General features: G+C 44.8%; 1 protein-coding gene across 1 annotated transcript in view; it reads right to left on the reverse strand.

The window, feature by feature from the left end:
* LOC140116886 (uncharacterized) overlaps positions 1-25065 on the reverse strand; it is a 49148-nt gene that overhangs the window by 16282 nt on the left and 7801 nt on the right. Inside the window, 3 exon segments of the mRNA XM_072133320.1 lie at positions 4794-5402; positions 5404-5994; positions 21818-21841. Of these exon segments, the coding sequence (XP_071989421.1) occupies positions 4794-5402; positions 5404-5994; positions 21818-21841 (1224 nt within the window).

A 25065-nucleotide genomic window follows, 5' to 3' on the forward strand; every position in this document is an offset into this window, starting at 1 on the left:
CTACAACATAGTCATATATACACCCCACACATATACTGTATACAGAGACATATATATATACACCCCACACCTATACTGTATACAGACATATATATATACACCCCACACCTATACTGTATATAGAGACATATATATACAGCTACATACATAGTCATATATACATCCCACACCTATACTGTATACAGAGACATATATATACAGCTACATACATAGTCATATATACACCCCACACCTATACTGTATACAGAGACATATATATACAGCTACATACATAGTCATATATACATCCCACACCTATACTGTATACAGAGACATATATATACAGCTACATACATAGTCATATATACACCCCACACCTATACTGTATACAGAGGCATATATATATACAGCTACATACATAGTCATATATACCCCACACCTATACTGTATACAGAGGCATATATATATACAGCTACTTACATAGTCATATACACTCACCGGCCACTTTATTAGGTACACCTGTCCAACTGCTCGTTAACACTTAATTTCTAATCAGCCAATCACATGGCGGCAACTCAGTGCATTTAGGCATGTAGACATGGTCAAGACAATCTCCCGAGCATCAGTATGGGGAAGAAAGGTGATTTGAGGCCTTTGAACGTGGCATGGTTGTTGGTGCCAGAAGGGCTGGTCTGAGTATTTCAGAAACTGCTGATCTACTGGGATTTTCACGCACAACCATCTCTAGGGTTTACAGAGAATGGTCCGAAAAACAAAAAACATCCAGTGAGCGGCAGTTCTGTGGGCGGAAATGCCTTGTTGATGCCAGAGGTCAGAGGAGAATGGGCAGACTGGTTCGAGCTGATAGAAAGGCAACAGTGACTCAAATTGCCACCCATTAGAACCAAGGTAGGCAGAAGAGCATCTCTGAATGCACAGTACGTCGAACTTTGAGGCAGATGGGCTACAGCAGCAGAAGACCACACCGGGTGCCACTCCTTTCAGCTAAGAACAGGAAACTGAGGCTACAATTTGCACAAGCTCATCGAAATTGGACAGTAGAAGATTGGAAAAACGTTGCCTGATCTGATGAGTCTCGATTTCTGCTGCGACATTCGGATGGTAGGGTCAGAATTTGGCGTCAACAACATGAAAGCATGGATCCATCCTGCCTTGTATCAACGGTTCAGGCTGGTGGTGGTGGTGTCATGGTGTGGGGAATATTTTCTTGGCACTCTTTGGGCCCCTTGGTACAACGCCACAGCCTACCTGAGTATTGTTGCTGACCATGTCCATCCCTTTATGAGCACAATGTACCCTGTAACATCTGATGGCTACTTTCAGCAGGATAATGCGCCATGTCATAAAGCTGGAATCATCTCAGACTGGTTTCTTGAACATGACAATGAGGTCACTGGACACAAATGGCCTCCACAGTCACCAGATCTCAATCCAATAGAGCATCTTTGGGATGTGGTGGAACGGGAGATTCGCATCATGGATGTGCAGCCGACAAATCTGCGGCAACTGTGTGATGCCATCATGTCAATATGGACCAAAATCTCTGAGGAGCTTCCAGCACCTTGTTGTATCTATGCCACGAAGAATTGAGGCAGTTCTGAAGGCAAAAGGGGGTCCAACCCGTTACTAGCATAGTGTACATAATAAAGCGGCCGGTGAGTGTATATATATAAACTGAGGCACCTAATTTTACCACCAAAAACTGGCAAAACCTATTGACTTGAGTATAAGCCTAGGGTGGGAAATGCATTGGTCACAGTCTCCTCAGCATATAGCCAGTCCCAAGTAGTATATAGCCTGCCAGCCCCCAGTAGTATATAGCCAGCCACCCCTCCAGTAATATATACAGCAAGCCAGCCCCAAGTAGTATAGACAGCCAGCCACCAGTATTATATAGCCAGCCAGCCCCCAGTAGTATATACAGCCTGACAAACCCCTGCAATAGATAGCCAGCAAGCCCCCAGTAGTATATAGCCAGCCCCCAGTAGTATATAGCCAGCCCCCTGTAGTGTATAGCCAGCCAGCCCCAGTTATATATAGCCAGCCAGCCCCCATGTAGTCTATAATAATAATTCCTTTATTTATATAGCACACAGATTACAAAGCAGTACACAGAGCTTGCCAAATCAGTATTATATAGCCAGCCCCCTGTAGTATATGGCCTGCCAGCCCCCTGTAGTATATAGCCTGCCAGCCCCCTGTAGTATATAACCAGCTAGTCCCCAATAGTATATAGCCAGCCAGTCCCCAGTAGTATATAGCCTGACAGCCCTCAGTAGTATATAGCCTGACAGCCCCCTGTAGTATATAGCCAGCCATGTAACACTCTGGAATTTTAACAATTATGCCCTAATAAAAGTGTGGATTATCTTGGATGAAGCTGGACACGGAATCCTTTTTTCCTACGTCTGTTAACCTGTTGCAGCCCTTGCAGTGGGGCAGTCCGTGCTTCATTGGATTCTCCTGTTTGGCGTGAGGTGAGCTGGACTCTTTCAACTTTTCAGTATATAGCCAGCCCCCTGTAGTATAGTGAGGCCCCTGTAGTATATATCCTGCCAGTCCCCTTTAGTATATAGCCAGCCAGTCCTCTTTAGTATATAGCCAGCCCTCTGTAGTATAGAGTCAGCTCCCTGTAGTATATAGCCAGCCAGTCCCCTTTAGTATATAGCCAGCCCCCAATATGCCCAGCACATAAAAAAATAAACTGAGTACTCACCATTCTGATGCCCCGGGCAGATCGTCTTCTTACTACATGTGCACCAGCACATAAACCTGAGTATAAGCCAAGTGGGGAATTTTCAGCACACAATCCTGGTATTGAACCGTTTTGCCACTTCTAAAACTGAAAAGGTACTGAAATTTGTGATACATCGTACAACACTAGTGTAAACTAGTAAAAGTAGAGGATGAAGACTGCTATGGGTCCTGGGCTGGCCCCTTTTTAGCCCCTACAAGTCTGGAATCGCTTCCTACATGTGATACTAGGATCAGGTTTCTTGGGGAATGGAGGATGCGTCCCTTTTTCTGCGTTTCTGCCACGTGGAGCCATTTTGTGTTACATTGTTCAACGCTGGAAATAACCGTTTTTATATTTTGATAGACAGGGCATTCTGGGGCGTGGCGATACCTGATAAGTTCATTATTTTGTTTTATCAGTCCTAAGAAAAATATAAATACAGTATACTGTATTGTAGTATATGAGGATTATTCCTGCAGATCCATAACAGTGTGCCACAGGCACACTGTTACAGATTGTGCTGAATGATTGACCTGGGAGTCTCAGATAGCAAAGGATCACAGCCCCATGGTGACATCATGGCCCAAGATGGCAGCGGCACATCGGGTGAAATGCTTAACAACGATGTTGGCGATGTTCTGCATGAAGAGGCCTCAGGCTGTGGCCCTCTTCATACACCAGGAGCCGCAACAGGATGTACCGTGTACAAAATAGGATGTAGGTTAAAATGCGATATAGGGAAGCGGACACTTGTTCACAGTGATGGGAATCTAGGGCCGGGCAGACACATTTGATGCAGAACTGTTCTGGAACCGTGTATGGAACTGGTGTATCATGTTCAGGAATAATATGTATCCTTGGATATTTATCGGAGAGCCATAGGAGTTTTTGTCAAATTTTGGGATGATGTCCCGGGGGGGGGGGGGGGGGTGTTACATTTTTGGCTCTTCAAATATTCCATCTGTAACCTTTATGTTGTCATTTTCTTAGATGTCACTGTGTTTGCTTCCATCTTGGTATTGTGTTGTTTTGGGTTTCAGCACTTTTTGGACTCTCATTGGGCACTATAAATTGCTCCAGCGTCTGGACGGTTAATCAAAATGTGGGCTTCCTTCAGGAGCCTGCGATTCTCTACACAATGTTATAGACTTCTGCGCTCATCTGGAAAACCGGTTGCTTATGTTTACCTGTATTGTCTTATAAAATTTTTAAAAACAATAAAAAGTATCTGCCCCCATAGCTTTTCTGAAAATACCGTCACAGACGGGGGTGCAGTTTGTCTCAAAATTTTGTGGCATTTGGGGATCACTGGAACAATTTTTAAGATGGTTCAAGAGAAATGCAAATGTCCCACTCACAGGTGATATGAAATAAAGTTTTATAAAGCACTGAAAGGATTCGGAATGCTGACAAAGGCACCTTTAAAATCAGAATCACTTTGGCTACAGGAACCTTCCAATAGGGACATTCCTGGGGACAGGTTTGCTTTAAAAATCTTTTTGTGACACATAGAGCTAGTTAAAAATGGACAAGATTTTTTTTTTTGTTTTTATTAATTTTATTTTTAGTTACAAAAAATAGAGAAACAAACATTTTTTTGTAATGTACACTACTTTTTTTACATTTTCGAATGAACTCAAAATGACATTTATAAAGGGATTGTCCCTTTGAAATAAAAAAAATTGGAGGAAAAATGTCCTGAGGGGGGGGGGGGGGGGAGGCATTTTGGGGGGTTTCAAAGCTCGGCAACGATGAGGGGGCCAATACAAAGGTACATAATCCCTTTCCCATGGGAAGCCCACAAAGCTAGGGTCTCCGAAATTCATAAGGGTGGCCCTAGCTATAACTTCTTGATGTAAATGTGGAACAATCAACCTTTAAAAGGGAGGACAAGCCTTCATCTAGCAGAGAACATATTGATTTGGATGAAGCTTTTAAACTTTATTGGGAGAAATTAACAATGGATTTATTGTTAGATATCTCTGAGGCTTCTCTCTCCCCAAAATACAGAGAAATGTTCATTTACATCGGCCAATTATAATTTCTTGCATTATGAACATGGCTTCTCCCCTGTGTGAGTTCTCCTATGTCTGACCAGATTTGATGCACGGTTAAAGCATCTTCCACATTCATTACATGAAAATGGCTTCTCTCCTGTGTGAGTTCTCTCGTGTTTAAGAAGGATTGATTTCTTGCTAAAACATCTCCCACATTCAGTACATGAAAATGGCTTCTCCCCTGTGTGAATTATCTGATGGTGAACAAGAACAGATTTCTGGGTAAAACTTTTCCCACATTCAGAACAGGAAAATGGTTTCTCCCCTGTGTGAATTCTTTGATGTGCATAAAGATGTTTTTTTTGAATGAAACATTTCCCACATTCAAGACACATAAATGGCTTCTCCCCTCTGTGGGTTTTATCATGCTTCAAATAACCTGACCTAGATCTAAAACATTTACCACAATCAGTACTTGAAAATGGCTTCTCGCCTGTGTGAATTCTCTGATGTTCAACAAGATCTGATTTTGCACTAAAACACTTCCCACATTCGGTACATGAAAATGGCTTCTCCGCTGTGTGAGTTCTCTTGTGTTTAAGAAGGAATGATTTCTTGCTAAAACAATTCCCACATTCATTAGGATATGGCTTCTCTCCTGTGTGAGTTCTTTTTGTGTTTATTTAGATAGATTTTGCTTCCAAAACATTTGCCGCATTCAGGACACGAAAATGGCTTCTCCCCTGTGTGGGCTGTCCTATGTTGATCAAGACTTGATTTTTCTGCAAAACATTTCCCACATTCAGGACATGAAAAGGGCTTCTCCCCTGTGTGAATTCTCTGATGTTTACCAAGATCCGATTTACAATTAAAACATTTCCCACATTCAGGACATGTAAATGGCCTCTCCCCTGTGTGAGTTCTCTGGTGTCTAACAAGAAGGGATTTCTGGGTAAAACATTTCCCACATTCAGTACATGGAAATGGCTTCTCCCCTGTGTGAGTTCTCTGGTGTCTAACAAGAAGGGATTTCTGGGTAAAACATTTCCCACATTCAGTACATGGAAATGGCTTCTCCCCTGTGTGAGTTCTCTCATGTGCAATAAGGACTGATTTCACCGTAAAACATCTTCCACATTCAGTACATGAGAATGGCTTCTCTCCTGTGTGAGTTCCTTGATGGTGAACAAGACTTGATTTATAAGCAAAACATTTCCCACATTCGGGACATGAAAATGGCTTCTCCCCTGTGTGGCTTCTCTGGTGTCTAACAAATTGTGATTTATGCATAAAACATTGTCCGCATTCACTACATGAAAACGGCTTCTCTCCTGTGTGAATTGTCTGAGGGATAACAAGATGTGATTTTTGAGTTAAACTCCTCTCACTTTCAGGAGGTGAAAGCTGTCCATGGGGACCTCTTGTACTTTTGTCTCCTAAAAAAAATATAGAAAGAATTAAAAAAGAAATTAAAAGTAAAAGTAAAAAAGAAATCAAACTTTTTTACAAGCAAAAATAAAGTAAAATCATCTATATTCATTTATTTGTCACAAATTGTGCATTCAAAGCTCTATTTTTTAGCACTGGAAGAGTAATAAACACCTAAAAGGATTCCGATCCAGGTTCTCCCAATGACATCAAGGTTCAGATTTCAGAAGATAGGCCTCCATTCAGACTTCTCATCTCCTTTTGTCTTCCACACTCATATAAATAATAAAAGTTTCTAGAGGAAATTATGGAAATATAGTGTAGCCCGTAGTGTGAAAACTTTATCTTTTATTGTAGTTTACTCACAATTTCTTTGTTAAAAATCACATTTTATTTTTTTTAAAAAAGTCGTGCAGAACGTCGGTTAATAAACACCCGATCATGGGCTTCGCTCCTTTGCTTTGTCCGGGGCATGGCTATCGTCATTGGCTATTACATTTTTATACTTTTCCACAAAGTTATGAATCTTATATTAAAACACCTTTCGATATATTCAGATTTTACAAACACATCTCACTATATATACATAAAACATCAGACTGCATCTTTCTGTAATCAAAATTTTGAATTTACCACTTTGTCATTTACTATTATTGTTTAAAAAATAAAACACCACACGACCGATTCCTCCAATCATATAGCGTTTACTCTATACACCATCTCTCGGACCTTAGAGAGAACTTGTGCTACTTCGAGGTTGTACGCACCCACTTGGGAACGCTCCCAACCTGGCGGACTACTAACCAATCACATATCACATGTTTAAAAATGGTCGGACCTATAGAGGAACCGCCTTCACTTTAAACTTATACACGCCTCCTTTTCTCTTGGGAACTACCCCCAAAAAGGCAAACTTAGTAGTGGACAGCTCCAATAGTGGAGAGTATAAAAATAATAGTAGGAAATGATGTTAGCCATGCCCCGGACGAAGCAAAGGAGCGGAGCCCATGGTTGGGGGTTTATTAACCGACGTTCTGCACGAGGGCTCTTATGAAATGAGGTTTTTAACAAAGAAATTGTAAATAAACAGAAGTACACTATGGGATACGCTGTATTCCTCTAGAAACCTTGTGAGTGTGGAGGACAAAAGGAGAAGAGACAAATAGCGGAGGAGTCTGAATGGTGGCCTATTTTCTGAAATCTGAACCTCAATGTCATTAGGACAACCTGGATCAGAATCCTTTTATCTGACTACTATACGACGCTCTATATCTATATCTTGAGTGTAGAGACACAGTTTGGAGGTTTATCCTTCATTTTAGGACTATTTATATGGACTGGAATGGTCTAAAATTCTTGGGGCAGCAAAATATAATTCTTTGTCTGCCTGCATAACACACTCTTGCTCATAGACACGTCCCCTCTGCTTTCATCGGCTCATCTTGGAAAGGAATAGAGGAGGTAAGATGGGGCAAATTTTAGTGCCAGTCTTGGAATCCTCTTTCCACATGACCACAGCACATGGCCGGGGAATGAGTTTGTCTTAGCTGCCATATCCCTTCCAGAAAGTTCCAAAAAGGGGCGACGAAGGCATCACTATTCCAAGAAAAATTCAGCAAGAGTATGGAACTGAATGGTCTACTGTCCAACTCTCAGAGCCTCTTGTCCAACACATTTCTACAAATACAGTTCTGAGTGATTCCAGAAATGTTGCCAAGTTTGCGGTTCCAGTGCTGCCATGCTCCCAGAGATGGTTTGCCCAATATAAGACCTTACTAGAGAGTAAAAATGTATGCAAGTATGGAGTAAGGGTTTGTTGAGACATTGCAGAGCAAGTAACCACTGGGTATCGTAAGCACCCAGAAGCCCATCCCTAGATAGTCAGCCTGAAATGTCTAAAGGAGAGAAGTATTCCTTCCACACGTAATAAAACAACCTGTGAATATCGACAGATCCCACTGACGGGAGGAGGAGACCAGAGACAGATGAGCCGGTGTCTATGTCATCTCCATCTCCTCCCCTGGATGTGACCTCTCCCTGCAATGTATAAGGGAAGAATAACCCACAAGATACATGAAAGGCTCTTACCCTCCTCTGTCACTGATGAGGGGATTTCCTCTCCGCTCCTCCTTCCACCACAACTTTCCTGGAAAGATCCAACATGAAGGACCTGAGAAAACAAGGAAATGTCTCCAGAGATTCTCTTATACCCAAGTGATGGACAGAAACCTTGTCTTGCCTTCAGAAATTTGTAATGTTAATTTAATATGTATTAACTGTTAATTGTTACAGCGCCATCTAGAGGCCTTAATTGTTCATTATGTGTTTCTCTAAAATACCAATTTTGTCCCATGGAGGCCACTGTAGTTTTCACCCCTTGACCTGCTAACATCATTCTGCTATACAGGAGCCATTTTCTGAAGACCCTCCAGTGGAGATGGTAGCACCGTCCTCCATCCTCCGTCCACCAGTCTACGGAAGCTTCGCTGGTATGTTTCTAGTTCCCACCCAGCCCTGTAGTTTATATGTTAATGCATATTATAATGTTACCATGTCCCCATCTCCTATCCCCTACCCCTAGCTCTGTGCTGGTCATATATAAGACAGCACACGTCCTTGTATCTATGGATGTTCATCCTCATTGTTGCATTGTATGTGTCTGCACACCTTGTATTACAGTGCATTACTACATGACTGTGTGCATTACTAAGTGCACCATCTTTCTGTTCCCAGGATCTTTCTGTTCCCTACAATAAAAGTGGAACTGGACACCCTCCTAAATCAATGATTTGCTAGGGGGGATTTTAGCTGCCCCTCAACTTATTCCCCTCACACATAAGGAGGACAGAAACCTCTAGAACCAGGAACTAAGGGGAATAATCTCCTGCAGGAGGAGACGGGATCAACATCATAGTTACGGTTATATTACTGCCTAACCCGATGTGACCCGATCCTGAGGTGGAGACTCATGGACACCATATGTCCTATAAAACAATGTCTAGTGAAATTTAGAAATTATTTGCAGTTATGTCCCACCACAACAACTATCAACATTTCATAGATCACCACCAACTGAATCCCAACTCAATCTACCTGATGATCAAGGATATTCTCCGCTGGCTCCAGCTTTACAATATGAAAATATACAAGACTGGGACTTCTCTCCGGTTCCTCTTTAATATCTGGGAGATCATCAGGACTAGGACATCTCTCTGCTTCCCCTTTGATATCTCGGGAATCTCCAGGACTGGGACATCTCTCTGGTTCCTGTGTAATATCCCGGGAATCTCCAGGACTGGGACATCTCTCTGGTTCCTGTGTAATATCTCGGGAATCTCCAGGACTGGGACATCTCTCTGGTTCCTCTTTGATATCTCGGGAATCTTCAGGACTGGGACATCTCTCTGGTTCCTGTGTAATATCTCGGGAATCTCCAGGACTGGGACATCTCTCTGGTCGATTTCTCTGACTGGATCCATCTATAGGAAATATACACAGTGACTGATACATTGTCTATATGTGATGATGAGATGATGGAGGAGGTGACCTCACACCTGCTCTGTCCTCTATAATCAGGAAGGTCTCCTCTTACCTGGTGATGTGAGGGGCTGGTGGTCCTCCATCATGATGTCCTTGTACTGGTCCTTGTGTCCTTCTATATACTCCCACTCCTCCATGGAGAAATAGACAGTGACGTCCTGACACCTTATAGGAACCTGACACCCACAATGACACAGTCATCACCCAGACCCCTCCCTTGTGTTATTGTACAATGTCCCAGCATTCCCGGCAGCGCTCACCTCTCCGCTCAGCAGCTCAGTGATCCTGGAGGTAAGTTCTAGGATCTTCTGCTCATGTATCAGTGAATGAGGTGGAGGCTCGGTGATGGGGCTCTGGGTCCATCCTCCTGACACACGGGGGGTCACACACTCACCAGACGACTTCTTCACTACTGTGTAATCCTGTGTATGGGGAGACACTGATCACTACATAGATCCTAAGAATCCTTCACCTCTCCAGTCATTTCCCGCTGTTATTCCTAGAGATAAGAGCCGTGTCCTGGGAGACTCTCACCTCTCCGGTTATCAAGGAGATCATCTCCAGGGTGAGCTCCAGGATCCTGGCCGCCATCTGCTCTCTGTCCTTCTCCCGGATCCCTGGTGGATCATTGATGGAAAGGATCATCTTTGAGAGAAATGATGAGGTAAACTATATTGGAAGAGTTATAACGCTGGACTATGTGACTGCTGCAAACCCCTTAGGTTTTCAGAGAATTAGAGACTTCAGTTATCAATATGTACAACGTTTCCTAAATGTCATGGTCATTGTGTGTCCTATATAAATATATCCTAACATGACTAATATCTCAGTATTTTAAGCTTATTTCATACACTGTATATATTTTACAGCACAAAATAAAAATGTAAATTACATAATTGTAAAAGACACTGATAAAAATTAGAGAACACGTTCAGATACCTTATTGGTTTAAATCTGACACCTGGTGCTAATTTCCTTATCTATCTGACAAGCCGCCTAACTTTGCAATTTTCACCCTACTTAGCAAAAACACACAGTGCCATTCCAAAGTGACTGAAGAAAGAGAAGGGAACTTTGCTGAAGAGCATGTTGTGTGGACAGAGAAGTGTACCACAGTTCATTTTAGTAAGTTGTTTGGATCTGATTGGAAACCTTATAGTTGTCGACAAACTGGGGAAAGACTGAACCCAAAGTGTGTGAAGAAGTCAGTGAAAAGTGGTGGAGGATGTGTCAGGGTTTGGGGAATGTTTTCTGTCGCAGGGGGTTGGACCTCTACTACAGCTACATGGCAACAGAGTGAATGCAAGTCTGTATCAGAAAGTCAACAACACGTTGCTCTTTCCTTGCTTTTTTCACTCAATCAGGCAGCAACTTTCATGTAGGACAATGCCCAACGTCACACAGCGAAACAGGTAAAGCAGTTCCCTGAAACAGAAATAATGAAATAGCCACAGACCAGAGTCCTGATCTCAATCCAAAAGAGAACCTTTAGAAAATCTTTGGTTACAAATTTATGGCCAAGGAACCGACAAGAGTCGGAACTGTGGAAGAGACAAGAGGAATGGTGGAAAAAAAAAATACAGCAGAGCAGTGATTTTCTGTGTGGTAGCAGCCGCTATGTCAGGGGGCCCCGTCATCTAACGACACTAAAGAATGGAGGATGCACATTGTACAGTGTAATATGTATATAACATACAGGTGATGTATACATGCTGTACATGTGTGTGTATCTGTGATGTGTATAAAATGTATGTGTACATGGTGTATGTATGTATATACTGTATGTGTGTGTATATGCTCTATATGTGTGCATGAGTGTATAAATGTATGTAGGTATACACTCACCGGCCACTTTATTAGGTACACCTGTCCAACTGCTCGTTAACACTTAATTTATAATCAGCCAATCACATGGCGGCAACTCAGTGTATTTAGGCATGTAGACATGGTCAAGACAATCTCCTGCAGTTCAAACCAAGCATCAGTATGGGGAAGAAAGGTGATTTGAGTGCCTTTGAACGTGGCATGGTTGTTGGTGCCAGAAGGGCTGGTCTGAATATTTCAGAAACTGCTGATCTACTGGGATTTTCACGCACAACCATCTCTAGGGTTTACAGAGAATGGTCCGAAAAAGAAAAAACATCCAGTGAGCGTCAGTTCTGTGGGCGGAAATGCCTTGTTGATGCCAGAGGTCAGAGGAGAATGGGCAGACTGGTTTGAGCTGATAGAAAGGCAACAGTGACTCAAATCGCCACCCGTTACAACCAAGGTAGGCAGAAGAGCATCTCTGAACGCACAGTACGTCGAACTTTGAGGCAGATGGGCTACAGCAGCAGAAGACCACACCGGGTGCCACTCCTTTCAGCTAAGAACAGGAAACTGAGGCTACAATTTGCACAAGCTCATCGAAATTGGACAGTAGAAGATTGGAAAAACGTTGCCTGGTCTGATGAGTCTCGATTTCTGCTGCGACATTCGGATGGTAGGGTCAGAATTTGGCGTCAACAACATGAAAGCATGGATCCATCCTGCCTTGTATCAGCGGCTCAGGCTGGTGGTGGTGGTGTCATGGTGTCTTTGGGCCCCTTGGTACAACGCCACAGCCTACCTGAGTATTGTTGCTGCCCATGTCCATCCCTTTATGAGCACAATGTACCCTGTAACATCTGATGGCTACTTTCAGCAGGATAATGCGCCATGTCATAAAGCTGGAATCATCTCAGACTGGTTTCTTGAACATGACAATGAGGTCACTGGACACAAATGGCCTCCACAGTCACCAGATCTCAATCCAATAGAGCATCTTTGGGATGTGGTGGAACGGGAGATTCGCATCATGGATGTGCAGCCGACAAATCTGCGGCAACTGTGTGATGTCATCATGTCAATATGGACCAAAATCTCTGAGGAATGCTATGGGGTCCTATCTCTCCTTGTAACGAGCCTTCTGAGGTCATTCAAAATACTCATTCCTTTCAAAAAAAATGGGGGGTGAGGTGAGGACGGGTTGGATGTGGCGGAAGATGTTAAAGAGGTGGCGAAGGAGGTAGCCAACACCTTAACCACTTAGTCATGCACTGGCAAAGTCAAGTAATGTGGGATCCAAGCCTAGTTCATCTTACTGAATGTAGGGATGTCCATGTTGGCTGTGGATAGGTGGATCCTCTTGTTGGTGATTAAAGCCAAGCAGCACTCAACACCTGTTCCGATAGAATAGCACCTCCAAGTCATAGAGGGCAAATTCTGGCTACCTGTCCAATTTACTTAGATGTTGAATGAGCAGGACATTTATTCAGTACCAGAAGACATGACAACAGATACTCATCCACCATATGATTCAAAGTCTCCTAATACTACAGGCTGTATCAGAAGGTGGTGGATGTTGTGGAGAATTGAACAAGACATTGTCACTGTAATATAAGATGCTACGGGTATAGACACTCGGTTACTATCAGTGTGGTAGAAGATGCTGTGGGTATAGACACTCGGTTACTATCAGTGTGGTAGAAGATGCTACGGGTATAGACACACAGTTACTATCAGTGTGGTAGAAGATGCTACGGGAATAGACACTCAGTTACTATCAGTGGGGTAGAAGATGCTACGGGTATAGACACTCGGTTACTATCAGTGTGGTAGAAGATGCTACGGGTATAGACACACAGTTACTATCAGTGTGGTAGAAGATGCTACGGGAATAGACACTCAGTTACTATCAGTGGGGTAGAAGATGCTGTGGGTATAGACACTCGGTTACTATCAGTGTGGTAGAAGATGCTACGGGTATAGACACACAGTTACTATCAGTGTGGTAGAAGATGCTACGGGAATAGACACTCAGTTACTATCAGTGGGGTAGAAGATGCTGTGGGTATAGACACTCGGTTACTATCAGTGTGGTAGAAGATGCTGTGGGTATAGACACTCGGTTACTATCAGTGGGGTAGAAGATGCTGTGGGTATAGACACTCGGTTACTATCAGTGTGGTAGAAGATGCTGTGGGTATAGACACTCGGTTACTATCAGTGTGGTAGAAGATGCTACGGGTATAGACACACAGTTACTATCAGTGTGGTAGAAGATGCTACGGGAATAGACACTCAGTTACTATCAGTGGGGTAGAAGATGCTACGGGTATAGACACTCGGTTACTATCAGTGTGGTAGAAGATGCTACGGGTATAGACACACAGTTACTATCAGTGTGGTAGAAGATGCTACGGGAATAGACACTCAGTTACTATCAGTGGGGTAGAAGATGCTGTGGGTATAGACACTCGGTTACTATCAGTGTGGTAGAAGATGCTGTGGGTATAGACACTCGGTTACTATCAGTGTGGTAGAAGATGCTACGGGTATAGACACACAGTTACTATCAGTGTGGTAGAAGATGCTACGGGAATAGACACTCAGTTACTATCAGTGGGGTAGAAGATGCTACGGGTATAGACACTCGGTTACTATCAGTGGGGTAGAAGATGCTGTGGGTATAGACACTCGGTTACTATCAGTGTGGTAGAAGATGCTGTGGGTATAGACACTCGGTTACTATCAGTGGGGTAGAAGATGCTGTGGGTATAGACACTCGGTTACTATCAGTGTGGTAGAAGATGCTGTGGGTATAGACACTCGGTTACTATCAGTGTGGTAGAAGATGCTACGGGTATAGACACTCGGTTACTATCAGTGTGGTAGAAGATGCTACGGGTATAGACACTCGGTTACTATCAGTGTGGTAGAAGATGCTACGGGTATAGACACTCGGTTACTATCAGTGGGGTAGAAGATGCTACGGGTATAGACACACAGTTACTATCAGTGGGGTAGAAGATGCTACGGGTATAGACACTCGGTTACTATCAGTGGGGTAGAAGATGCTACGGGTATAGACACTCGGTTACTATCAGTGGGGTAGAAGATGCTACGGGTATAGACACTCGGTTACTATTAGTGGGGTAGAAGATGCTACGGGTATAGACACTCGGTTACTATCAGTGGGGTAGAAGATGCTGTGGGTATAGACACTCGGTTACTATCAGTGTGGTAGAAGATGCTGTGGGTATAGACACTCGGTTACTATCAGTGTGGTAGAAGATGCTGTGGGTATAGACACTCGGTTACTATCAGTGTGGTAGAAGATGCTACGGGTATAGACACTCGGTTACTATCAGTGTGGTAGAAGATGCTGTGGGTATAGACACTCGGTTACTATCAGTGTGGTAGAAGATGCTGTGGGTATAGACACTCGGTTACTATCAGTGTGGTAGAAGATGCTGTGGGTATAGACACTTGGTTACCATCAGTGGGGTAGAAGATGCTGTGGGTATAGACACTCGGTTACCATCAGTGGGGTAGAAGATGCTGTGGGTATAGACACTCGGTTACCATCAGTGGGGTAGACGATGCTGTGGGTATAGACACTCGGTTACTATCAGTGTGGTAGAAGATGCTGTGGGTATAGACACTCGGTTACTATCAGTGTGGTAGAAGATGCTACGGGTATAGACACTCGGTTACTATCAGTGGGGTAGAAGATGCTGTGGGTATAGACACTCGGTTACTATCAGTGGGGTAGAAGATGCTGTGGGTATAGACACTCGGTTACTATCAGTGTGGTAGAAGATGCTGTCGGTATAGACACTCGGTTACTATCAGTGTGGTAGACGATGCTGTGGGTATAGACACTTAGCTAAGCGGCTCATCAACCAGATTTATTTTCTGGGTAAGCCCCACTTGCGGCTGCCCTCTGGGTCGGATCTGCTCATTCCTACTGCATTCAATTGAACGTTGGTGTTGGTGTAGCCACTTTTATCTCTCATGCTCCGTTCTCTATGATGAGGGACGTCGGTGTATCTCGGACTGCTTTGCTGGTTTACACTCCGCAGCTTTGTAACTTTTTATACTACTCTTTAGTTAAAATGTCAATTCTTTAACCAACATTGGGCCGACGCTCATAAGTCTAAAGGGCCAGCGCACCGCTGATTACCGCTGATTACCCGGCTTCTCCCAGCATTCCCCACCGGATCTAGAAAGCTAGTACCCTTGCGACATTCCTGTGTATTGACTTCCCGTTCTGACCCCGGACCGTGTTCCATCTACGCTCCTCCATTGCCAGCCTTGACCTTCTGCTCTGCCTCCGACCCTGAACCTTTGCCGTCCGTCTTGACCTCCTGCCTGTCCCCAACCATGAACTTGCCTTCTGACTGTACCTCGCCTTGGCTGCCACCACGGACAAAGTTGCACCTGTGGAATAACCTGGTGGTACCACGCCGCAACAAGTCCAACCCGCTTTGCACCAAGCTCTGATGAAAACCGGATGCCACTTAGACTCCGGTCCCAGGTGTCGGCTTGTGTCATTGTCCGCGGTGGTCCAGGGGGTCCACTATCCCTGAAGCCTGACATATGAAGTTACCCGTGGCTTGGTGCTTCTGGTGTCTTTCATATTAGTAGAGACGAAAATTCCATCTATAGTAGCAACTTGTCCCTTCAGCTGAGACCGCAGAACCTCCCCTTTTAGTTTTTTTCACTGGTGGCGAGTGAATCTATCTACTGGGTTATTTCCATGAAGAGGTTTTGGTTTGCTGAACGTTCTCCCGTCTTAATGTCTTGACTTCTTGTCGTGCTATGGTTGTCCGTCATGACTCTCCTGATTTTTGGTAGGATGGGCTGCAATGTGTTTAGGACCACTAATAGTTCTCGGAAGTTTGAGGACTGATTGATAGACTGGCTTCAAACACTGAAAGACTAAGGGCTCAGGACAGAGCCCCAACTTCTGTGGAGACTAAAGAACCTTTCTTCTGGATCCTTGGAAGCTCCGATGCTGGTGGTGACCACTGATGGAGGTTTCTGAGACCCTGATGTATCACAACCTCCTGTAGCTTAGGAACCAGAAACATGTAAGGACTCGCCTCCTGCAGCGTACGTATGTAACTGTAACCTGATCTCCAACTGTGTGTAACAATCACCGGGACACCAAGTACCAAGGAATCCACCCCCCCACCCCCCTCCCCAGGGGGTGACCGGAGAATCACTGTATACAGCGCATTGTACTGTGTATACAGACACGTCCCTGGAAACCCCTGGAAGATAAGAGACTCAATGAATGGGGACAACTTCTCCAGTGATGTCCGTAACCAACTGCATTCACTGCTCTGTGACACCACAGCAACTACAACCCCCACCCTCCCACGCCCTATCCACTCAGCTCCTGTACAAGTGCAGGGTGTGCTCCTAGTGTTGTAGTCCCTCCATATAGTGTGTGTGCTCCTGGAGCATGCTGGGAGTTGTAGTCCCTCCATATAGTGTGTGTGCTCCTGGAGCATGCTGGGAGTTGTAGTCCCTCCATATAGTGTGTGTGCTCCTGGAGCATGCTGGGAGTTGTAGTCCCTCCATATAGTGTGTGCGCTCCTGGAGCATGCTGGGAGTTGTAGTCCCTCCATATAGTGTATGTGTGTGTGCTCCTGGAGCATGCTGGGAGTTGTAGTCCCTCCATATAGTGTGTGCTCCTGGAGCATGCTGGGAGTTGTAGTCCCTCCATATAGTGTGTGTGCTCCTGGAGCATGCTGGGAGTTGTAGTCCCTCCATGTAGTGTGTGTGCTCCTGGAGCATGCTGGGAGTTGTAGTCCCTCCATATAGTGTGTGTGCTCCTGGAGCATGCTGGGAGTTGTAGTCCCTCCATATAGTGTGTGTGCTCCTGGAGCATGCTGGGAGTTGTAGTCCCTCCATATAGTGTGTGTGCTCCTGGAGCATGCTGGGAGTTGTAGTCCCTCCTCTGGTCACTTACCTCTTCTCTCCTCAGTGCAGGACACTCTCTACCTCATATACGTCTCCTGCTCACTATCCACTAGTCATGTGACCCGGGGAGTGTGATGTCACTGAGAGGCGGGGCATCCTGCTCACCATCCACTAGTCATGTGACCCTGGGAGTGTGATGTCACTGAGGGGCGGAGCCTCCTGCTCACTATCCACTAGTCATGTGACCCAGGGAGTGTGATGTCACTGAAGGGGCGGGGCTACGGGAGGATAGGAAGCTGCAGTGTGTATAGAGGAGAAGGGGAGGACAGAGACTTCCATGTATCTACACCTATACTGTATACAGAGACATATATATACAGCTACATACATAGTCATAATATACACCCCACACCTATACTGTATACAGAGGCCTATATATACAGCTCCATACATAGTCACATATACACCCCACACCTATACTGTATACAGAGACATATATATATGCACTCACCGGCCACTTTATTAGGTACACCTGTCCAACTGCTCGTTAACACTTAATTTCTAATCAGCCAATCACATGGCGGCAACTCAGTGCATTTAGGCATATAGACATGGTCAAGACAATCTCCTGCAGTTCTCCCGAGCATCAGTATGGGGAAGAAAGGTGATTTGAGGCCTTTGAACGTGGCATGGTTGTTGGTGCCAGAAGGGCTGGTCTGAGTATTTCAGAAACTGCTGATCTACTGGGATTTTCACGCACAACCATCTCTAGGGTTTACAGAGAATGGTCCGAAAAAGAAAAAACATCCAGTGAGCGGCAGTTCTGTGGGCGGAAATGCCTTGTTGATGCCAGAGGTCAGAGGAGAATGGGCAGACTGGTTCGAGACTGGTAGGCAGAAGAGCATCTCTGAACGCACAGTACGTCGAACTTTGAGGCAGATGGGCTACAGCAGCAGAAGACCACACCCGGTGCCACTCCTTTCAGCTAAGAACAGGAAACTGAGGCTACAATTTGCACAAGCTCATCGAAATTGGACAGTAGAAGATTGGAAAAACGTTGCCTGGTCTGATGAGTCTCGATTTCTGCTGCGACATTCGGATGGTAGGGTCAGAATTTGGCGTCAACAACATGAAAGCATGGATCCATCCTGCCTTGTATCAGCGGGTCAGGCTGGTGGTGGTGGTGTCATGGTGTGGGGAATATTTTCTTGGCACTCTTTGGGCCACTTGGTACCAATTGAGCATCGTTACAACGCCACAGCCTACCTGAGTATTGTTGCTGACCATGTCCATCCCTTTATGACCACAATGTACCCTGTAACATCTGATGGCTACTTTCAGCAGGATAATGCGCCATGTCATAAAGCTGGAATCATCTCAGACTGGTTTCTTGAACATGACAATGAGGTCACTGGACACAAATGGCCTCCACAGTCACCAGATCTCAATCCAATAGAGCATCTTTGGGATGTGGTGGAACGGGAGATTCGCATCATGGATGTGCAGCCGACAAATCTGCGGCAACTGTGTGATGCCATCATGTCACTATGGACCAAAATCTCTGAGGAGCTTCCAGCACCTTGTTGAATTTATGCCACAAAGAATTGAGGCAGTTCTGAAGTCAAAAGGGGGTCCAACCCGTTACTAGCATGGTGTACCTAATAAAGTGGCCGGTGAGTGTATATAGTCATATATACATCCCACACCTATACAGAGACATATATATATGCAACATCCCCACCGGGGCCTAGCCTTTTCTTGGGGCCTGGAGGCATCCGGCGCCCAGAATACCAGAGTGGCTGTCGATTGCGGCCTTTGGCACGCTGTGGTCATGGTGCTTGGTATGGGGACCGGAGGGCTGTCCCACAGCCTGGCAGGTCTCCAGCAGGGGTTGTGTGCAAGAAATATGGAGGGAGAGGCTGAGGTACTGGTTCTCCTTGGGGAAACCCCTGAGTGTGTACGATAGGTCCCTGGGTAATGGATGGGGACAGCCGTATCCATGGATCAGACTGAGGCAACATTGTGCAAATGAACTCACGTTTCTTTATTGAACAGGTAGCAGGCAACGGGCCTAAACAGTTAACAGCAGATTCTGGTACTGGAGTGGTCGTGGAGAAGGTCCTCAGGAATAGTGCACCAGCCTGGTAGTAGATGCAGGCTGGGATGGAGCTGTGTGCAAGGTGTGAAAGCTGCAGCTCTGGATTTGAGTCTCATGACTCTGGTCCTGGGATCAGGTCAAGTGTCAGTACTAAAGGTGTACTGCACACTGTCTCTCTCTGTTCACTCTGTCTCTGTAGAAAGACCATGAGGTCTGGACTAAGAACCTGTGCTCCTCCTGCCCAGGGGTTTTATTCTTCTGATCAGGTGATAGCATCTCTCCAATCACACTCCAGCTTACAGTCCAGCCAACTCATTGGTTACTAACTTACACCCACCTAACCATTGCCTGTTCAGGCAGGATCTGCAGCTTTTACATAATGACCAGGTTCTAGAACCTTCATAGAGGGTTCATGACTCGCTCCGTCAGCTCCTAACATGTGTCAGGGTTTGGGATCTGTGGATCCTCTGGACCACCGCAGGAGCCAACACCTGGGACCGGAATCTAAGTGGCACCTGGTCTTCACCAGAGACCACCGCAAAGCGGGATAGTCTTGCTGCAGCGGGGTACCCCCAGGTCGTTCCGCAGGTGCAACTAGCCCACGGTGGCAGCCAAGGTCGAGGTACCTTTGAAGGAGACAGCCTTGTAGTGAAGTTCAGGGTCAGGGCAGGCAGCAGAGAAGTCAGGTCCGAGCGGATTGGAAACACAGGAACACACAGGAGCATGGGAACAGGAATACGGAGCACAGGAGAAACGCTGGGAGACTTCACAATGGCTAGGTAGCTCAAAGATCTGGTAGCGTTTTTTGGAAGAGGTTTAAATAGTTTTCTGAAAATGGCCAGCGCCAATTAGCGGCGTGCTGGCCCTTTACACTTACTGAAGCCAGCGTGCCCTAGGAATCGGGAACGCTCACGGACGGCCGGGACAGTTAAGAAGCACTGGTGATGCGCCAGTGGGGGGAGAGAAGCACGGGTGAGCCCGCGGCCCACTATACGGGTCATGGGAGCACCTGTGACAGTACCCCCCCTTCAGCCTCCCCCTCTTCTTGGGTTGAAGAAACTTTTGCAGGAGGTTACGGTCCAGAATATTCTCCTCAGGCTCAAAACCCTTCCAGTCAACAAGGAAGAACCGCTTCCCTCTCACGGTCTTCATGTCCAGTACCTCTTTTACCTCGTAGACATCCACGGAGTCAGCCTCTGGAGCAGGAGGATGAAGTTGCTCAGAGAAGCGGTTCAAGATGAAAGGTTTCAGAAGGGAGACATGGAAGTTCAGGATGGGCATAGTGGGAAGAAGGCGGAGCTTGAAGATCCACCAGAGCAGCAACTACTAACTGTTCCGGAGAAGTAATATGCTGAGGAAATGGCTCTTCTCCAACGACACTGGAGGCACAGGAAAGGGCATCAGCTTTGATATTCTTCTCCGCAGGTCAAAAGTGGATTATCAGGTTAAAGCGAGAGAAAAAAAAGAGACCAACGGGCTTGCCTGGGATTAATAGGTTGGGCTGTCTGGAGATACAAGAGGTTTTTATGGTCTATATACAGGCAGTCCCCTACTTAAGGACACTCGACTTACAGACAACCCATAGTTACAGACAGACCCCTCTGCCCACTGTGACCTCTGGTGGAGCTTTCTGGATGCTTTACTATAGTCCCATACTGCAATGATCAGCTGTAAGGTGTCTGTAATGAAGCTTTATTGATAATCCTTGGTCCAATTACAGCAAAAATTTTAAAACTCCAATTGTCACTGGGACAAAAAAAAAAAATTTGTCTAGATCTTCATTTCTAAAATATAAAGTTTTGACTTACATACAAATTCAACTTAAGAACAAACCTCCAAACCCTATCTTGTATGTAACCCGGGGACTGCCTGTATACGCAGACCGGATGGCGAGCTCCCTCCAAAAGATATCGCCATTCTTCCAAAGCAAGTTTGATGGCTAAAAGTTCTCTATCCCCAATAGAGTAATTTCTCTCTGCGGGAGAGTATGTTTTAGAAAAGAATCCGCATGTGAGTGTTCGGCCTTTACAGTCATGGCCAAAAGTTTTGAGAATAATACAAATGTACATTTTTACAAAGTCTACTGCATCAGTTTTTATAATGGCAATTTGCATATACTCCAGAATGTTATAAAGAGTGATCAGCTTTTTTAATTGCAAAGTTAATATTTGCCTAGAAAATGAACTTTTTCCCCCAAAACACATTTCAACTTCATTGCAGGCCCGCCTTAAGAGGAGCAGCTAACGTCGTTTCAGTGATTGCTCCATTAATACTGTGCGCGGCAAGGTGGCTGAGTGAGTAGCACTTCTGCCTTGCAGCACTGGGGTCCTGGGTTCGAATCCCACTCAGGTCAACATCTGCAAAGAGTTTGTATGTTCTCTCCGTGTTTGCGTGGGTTTCCTCCGGGTACTCCGGTTTCCTCCCACACTCCAAAACATACTGTTAGGTTGTTTAGATTGTGAGCCCCATTGGGGACAGGGACCAATTTGACATGCTTGTGCAGCGCTGCGTAATCTGTGTGCGCTATATAAATAAAGAATTATTATAACACTGGTGTGGGTGCTGATGAGGACAGGGCTGGAGATCAATCTGTCATAATAAAGTAAGAATCACACCACTGGACACTTTACAAGGAGGCTGGTGCTTGGCATTGTTTCTCTTCTGTTAACCATGGTTATCTCTAAAGAAACACGTGCAGTCATCATTGCACTGCACAAAACTGGACTAACAGGGAAGAGTATCGCAGCTAGAAAGATTGCTCCTCAGTCAACAATCTATTGTATCATCAAGGAATTCAAAGAGAGAGGTTCCATTGTTGCCAAAAAGACTCCAGGGCGCCCATGAAGGACCAGCAAGCGCCAGGACTCTGGTGTCAAGGAGGGCAGCAAAGAAGCCACTTCTCTCAAGAAAAAAACATCAGGGACAGACTGATATTCTGCAAAAGGTACAGGGAGTGGACTGCTGAGGACTGGGGTAAAGTCATTTTCTCTGATGAATCCCCTTTCTGGAACATCTGGAAAACAGCTTGGTCGGAGAAGACAAGGTGAGAGATACCACCAGTCTTGTCTCATGCCAAATGTAAAGCCTCCTGCAACATTCATGTGTGGGGTTGCTTTTCAGCCAAGGGAATCGGCTGTCTCATAGTCTTGCCTAAAAACACCCATGAATAAAGAATGGTACCAGAATGTCCTCCAGGAGCAACTTCTCCCAACCATCCAAGAGCAATTTGGTGATGAACAATGCCTTTTAGCCATACGGCAAAGGTGATAACCAAATGTCTCAGGGAACAAAACATAGAGATTTTGGCTCCATGGCCTGGAAACTCCCCCGATCTTAATACCATTGAGAACTTGTGGTCAATCATCAAGAGACGGGTGGACAAGCAAAAAGCAACAAATTGTGGCAAAATACAAGCATTGATTGTGCAAGAATGGACGGCTATCAGTCAGGATTTGGTCCAGAAGTTGATTGAGAGCTGCCAGGGAGAATTGCAGAGGTCCTGAAGAAGAAGGGTCAACACTGCAAATATTGACGTGCTGCATTAACTCATTCTAACTGTCAATAAAAGCTTTTGTTACTCATAATATGATTGCACTTGTATTTCTGTATGTGATAAAAACATCTGACAAACACACAGATCATGTGAAAATATAATATTTGTGTCATTCTTAAAACTTTTGGCCATGACTGTAGACCCTTTCTGGGTGAGCACTGCACCAGCACCTACAGAGGATGCATCCACCTCAAGATCTGGGGAAAACACCAAAATGTCGTCTAGGTACACCACGACACACGTGTACAGCAGATCTCAGAAGATGTCGACGAATTCCTGGAAGACAGCTGGAGCATTACAAAGTCCAAATGGCATCACAAGGTACTCGAAATGTCCATCTCGGGTGTTAAATTCTGTCTTCCATTCGTCACCCTTGCAGATCCAGATAAGGTTGTAGGCCCACCGAAGATCCGGCTTGGAGAAAATCTTGGAGCCGCCAAGCGGTCAAAGAGCTCTGTGATCAAAGGCATAGGATAGCGGTTCTTAACCGTGATCTTGTTAAGTCTGCGATAATCAATGCAAGGGCGGAGGGAGCCATCTCTCTTGGTCACAAAAAAGAACCCTGCACCAGCTGGAGAGGAGAACTTGCGTATAAATCCTCTCTGCAGGTTCTCTTTAATATACTCCAACATGGCAGTGTTCTCTGGAATGGAGAGAGGGTACACCTGTCCCCGGGGAGGAGAGGTATTCGGCAACAAATCTATAGGGCAGTCATAGGGACTGTGTGGTGACAATGTCTCTGCCTGCTTCTTAGAGAACACATCGGCAAAATCCCGGTAACACGTTGGTAGGCCCTTCAAAGGCTTGGGAGTAACGGAGAAGGCCAAGACAGGTATAGGCCGAGACGCCACCATACAGTGGGACTGACACTCTGGACCCCAACGAAGAATCTCCCCCATCATCCAGTTAAGGGAAAAATGGCAAAAACAAAATAAAAGCGCTCATAGGGTAGTATTGTTAGGATACGTGTATTTTGTATAGTTATGTGGTTGCTCACCTGGTTGAGTTGTGCTCATCCAGGCACAACTCTAGTGTTAGTTTGAGGTGGCAGTGGTCAGTGGCAGCCGTTGTTTCAAAATGTTCTCCAAACACAGGGGACTAGGCCGGTTGGAGTCTAGGAGTCAAATCGGGAAGAGTAGAAACGCTAGGCGCACAACGAGACCGGGCATGTATAATCTCTTCGAATAGGTTTATTATTAATGAAAGGATAGGTCACAGATCATCACAACGCGTTTCGGGGAACTAAAGCCCGCTTTTTCAAGTGAAATAAAATTCTGTAAATTTGGTAAAGGACAAGTATACATTGAAAAGAAACAAGTATATATAAAAAAGAAAAGTAAAAAAAAAATGTAATAATATGCAATAATAAGAAGAAGATAAAAAGTTTGGGAAGAGATACAATGAATAATAAGGGCGTTATCATTGAAGCCAGTGACAGTAGGGGCTTATCAATAGTAAGATAAGTCCAATTGTAAACCTATGTGTCTATATATAAATATAACAATAATTTCCAAATGTAAATGAAGATATAGATTTAAAATTGACAGATACATTTATTATTTGTGAATAATAGTTTATGAAAGTTTTATAAAGCACTGAAAGGATTCGGAATGCTGACAAAGGCACTTTTAAAATCGGCATCGCATTGGCTACAGGAACCTGGCACAAGCTAAAAATGACATTCCTGGTGACAGGTTTGCTTTAAAAAAATCTTTTTGTGACACGTAGGACTAGTTAAAAATTGACAAGATTTTTTTTTTCCTTTTTTATTTTTAGTTACAAAAACTAGAGAAACAATTTTTGAAATGTACAGAATTTTTTTTTTTTACACTTTATAATTAACTCAAAATGACAATGATAAATGGATTCCCTATTGTCCCTTTGAAATCTAAAAAATTGGGGGGAAAATTGTCCTCAGGGGGGGGCAAAGAGGCATTTTGGGGGGGAGTTTCAAAGCTCGGCAATGATGAGGGGGCTA

This window comes from Engystomops pustulosus, chromosome 2 (genome assembly GCF_040894005.1).
Source record: "Engystomops pustulosus chromosome 2, aEngPut4.maternal, whole genome shotgun sequence".
Lineage (NCBI taxonomy): Eukaryota > Metazoa > Chordata > Amphibia > Anura > Leptodactylidae > Engystomops > Engystomops pustulosus.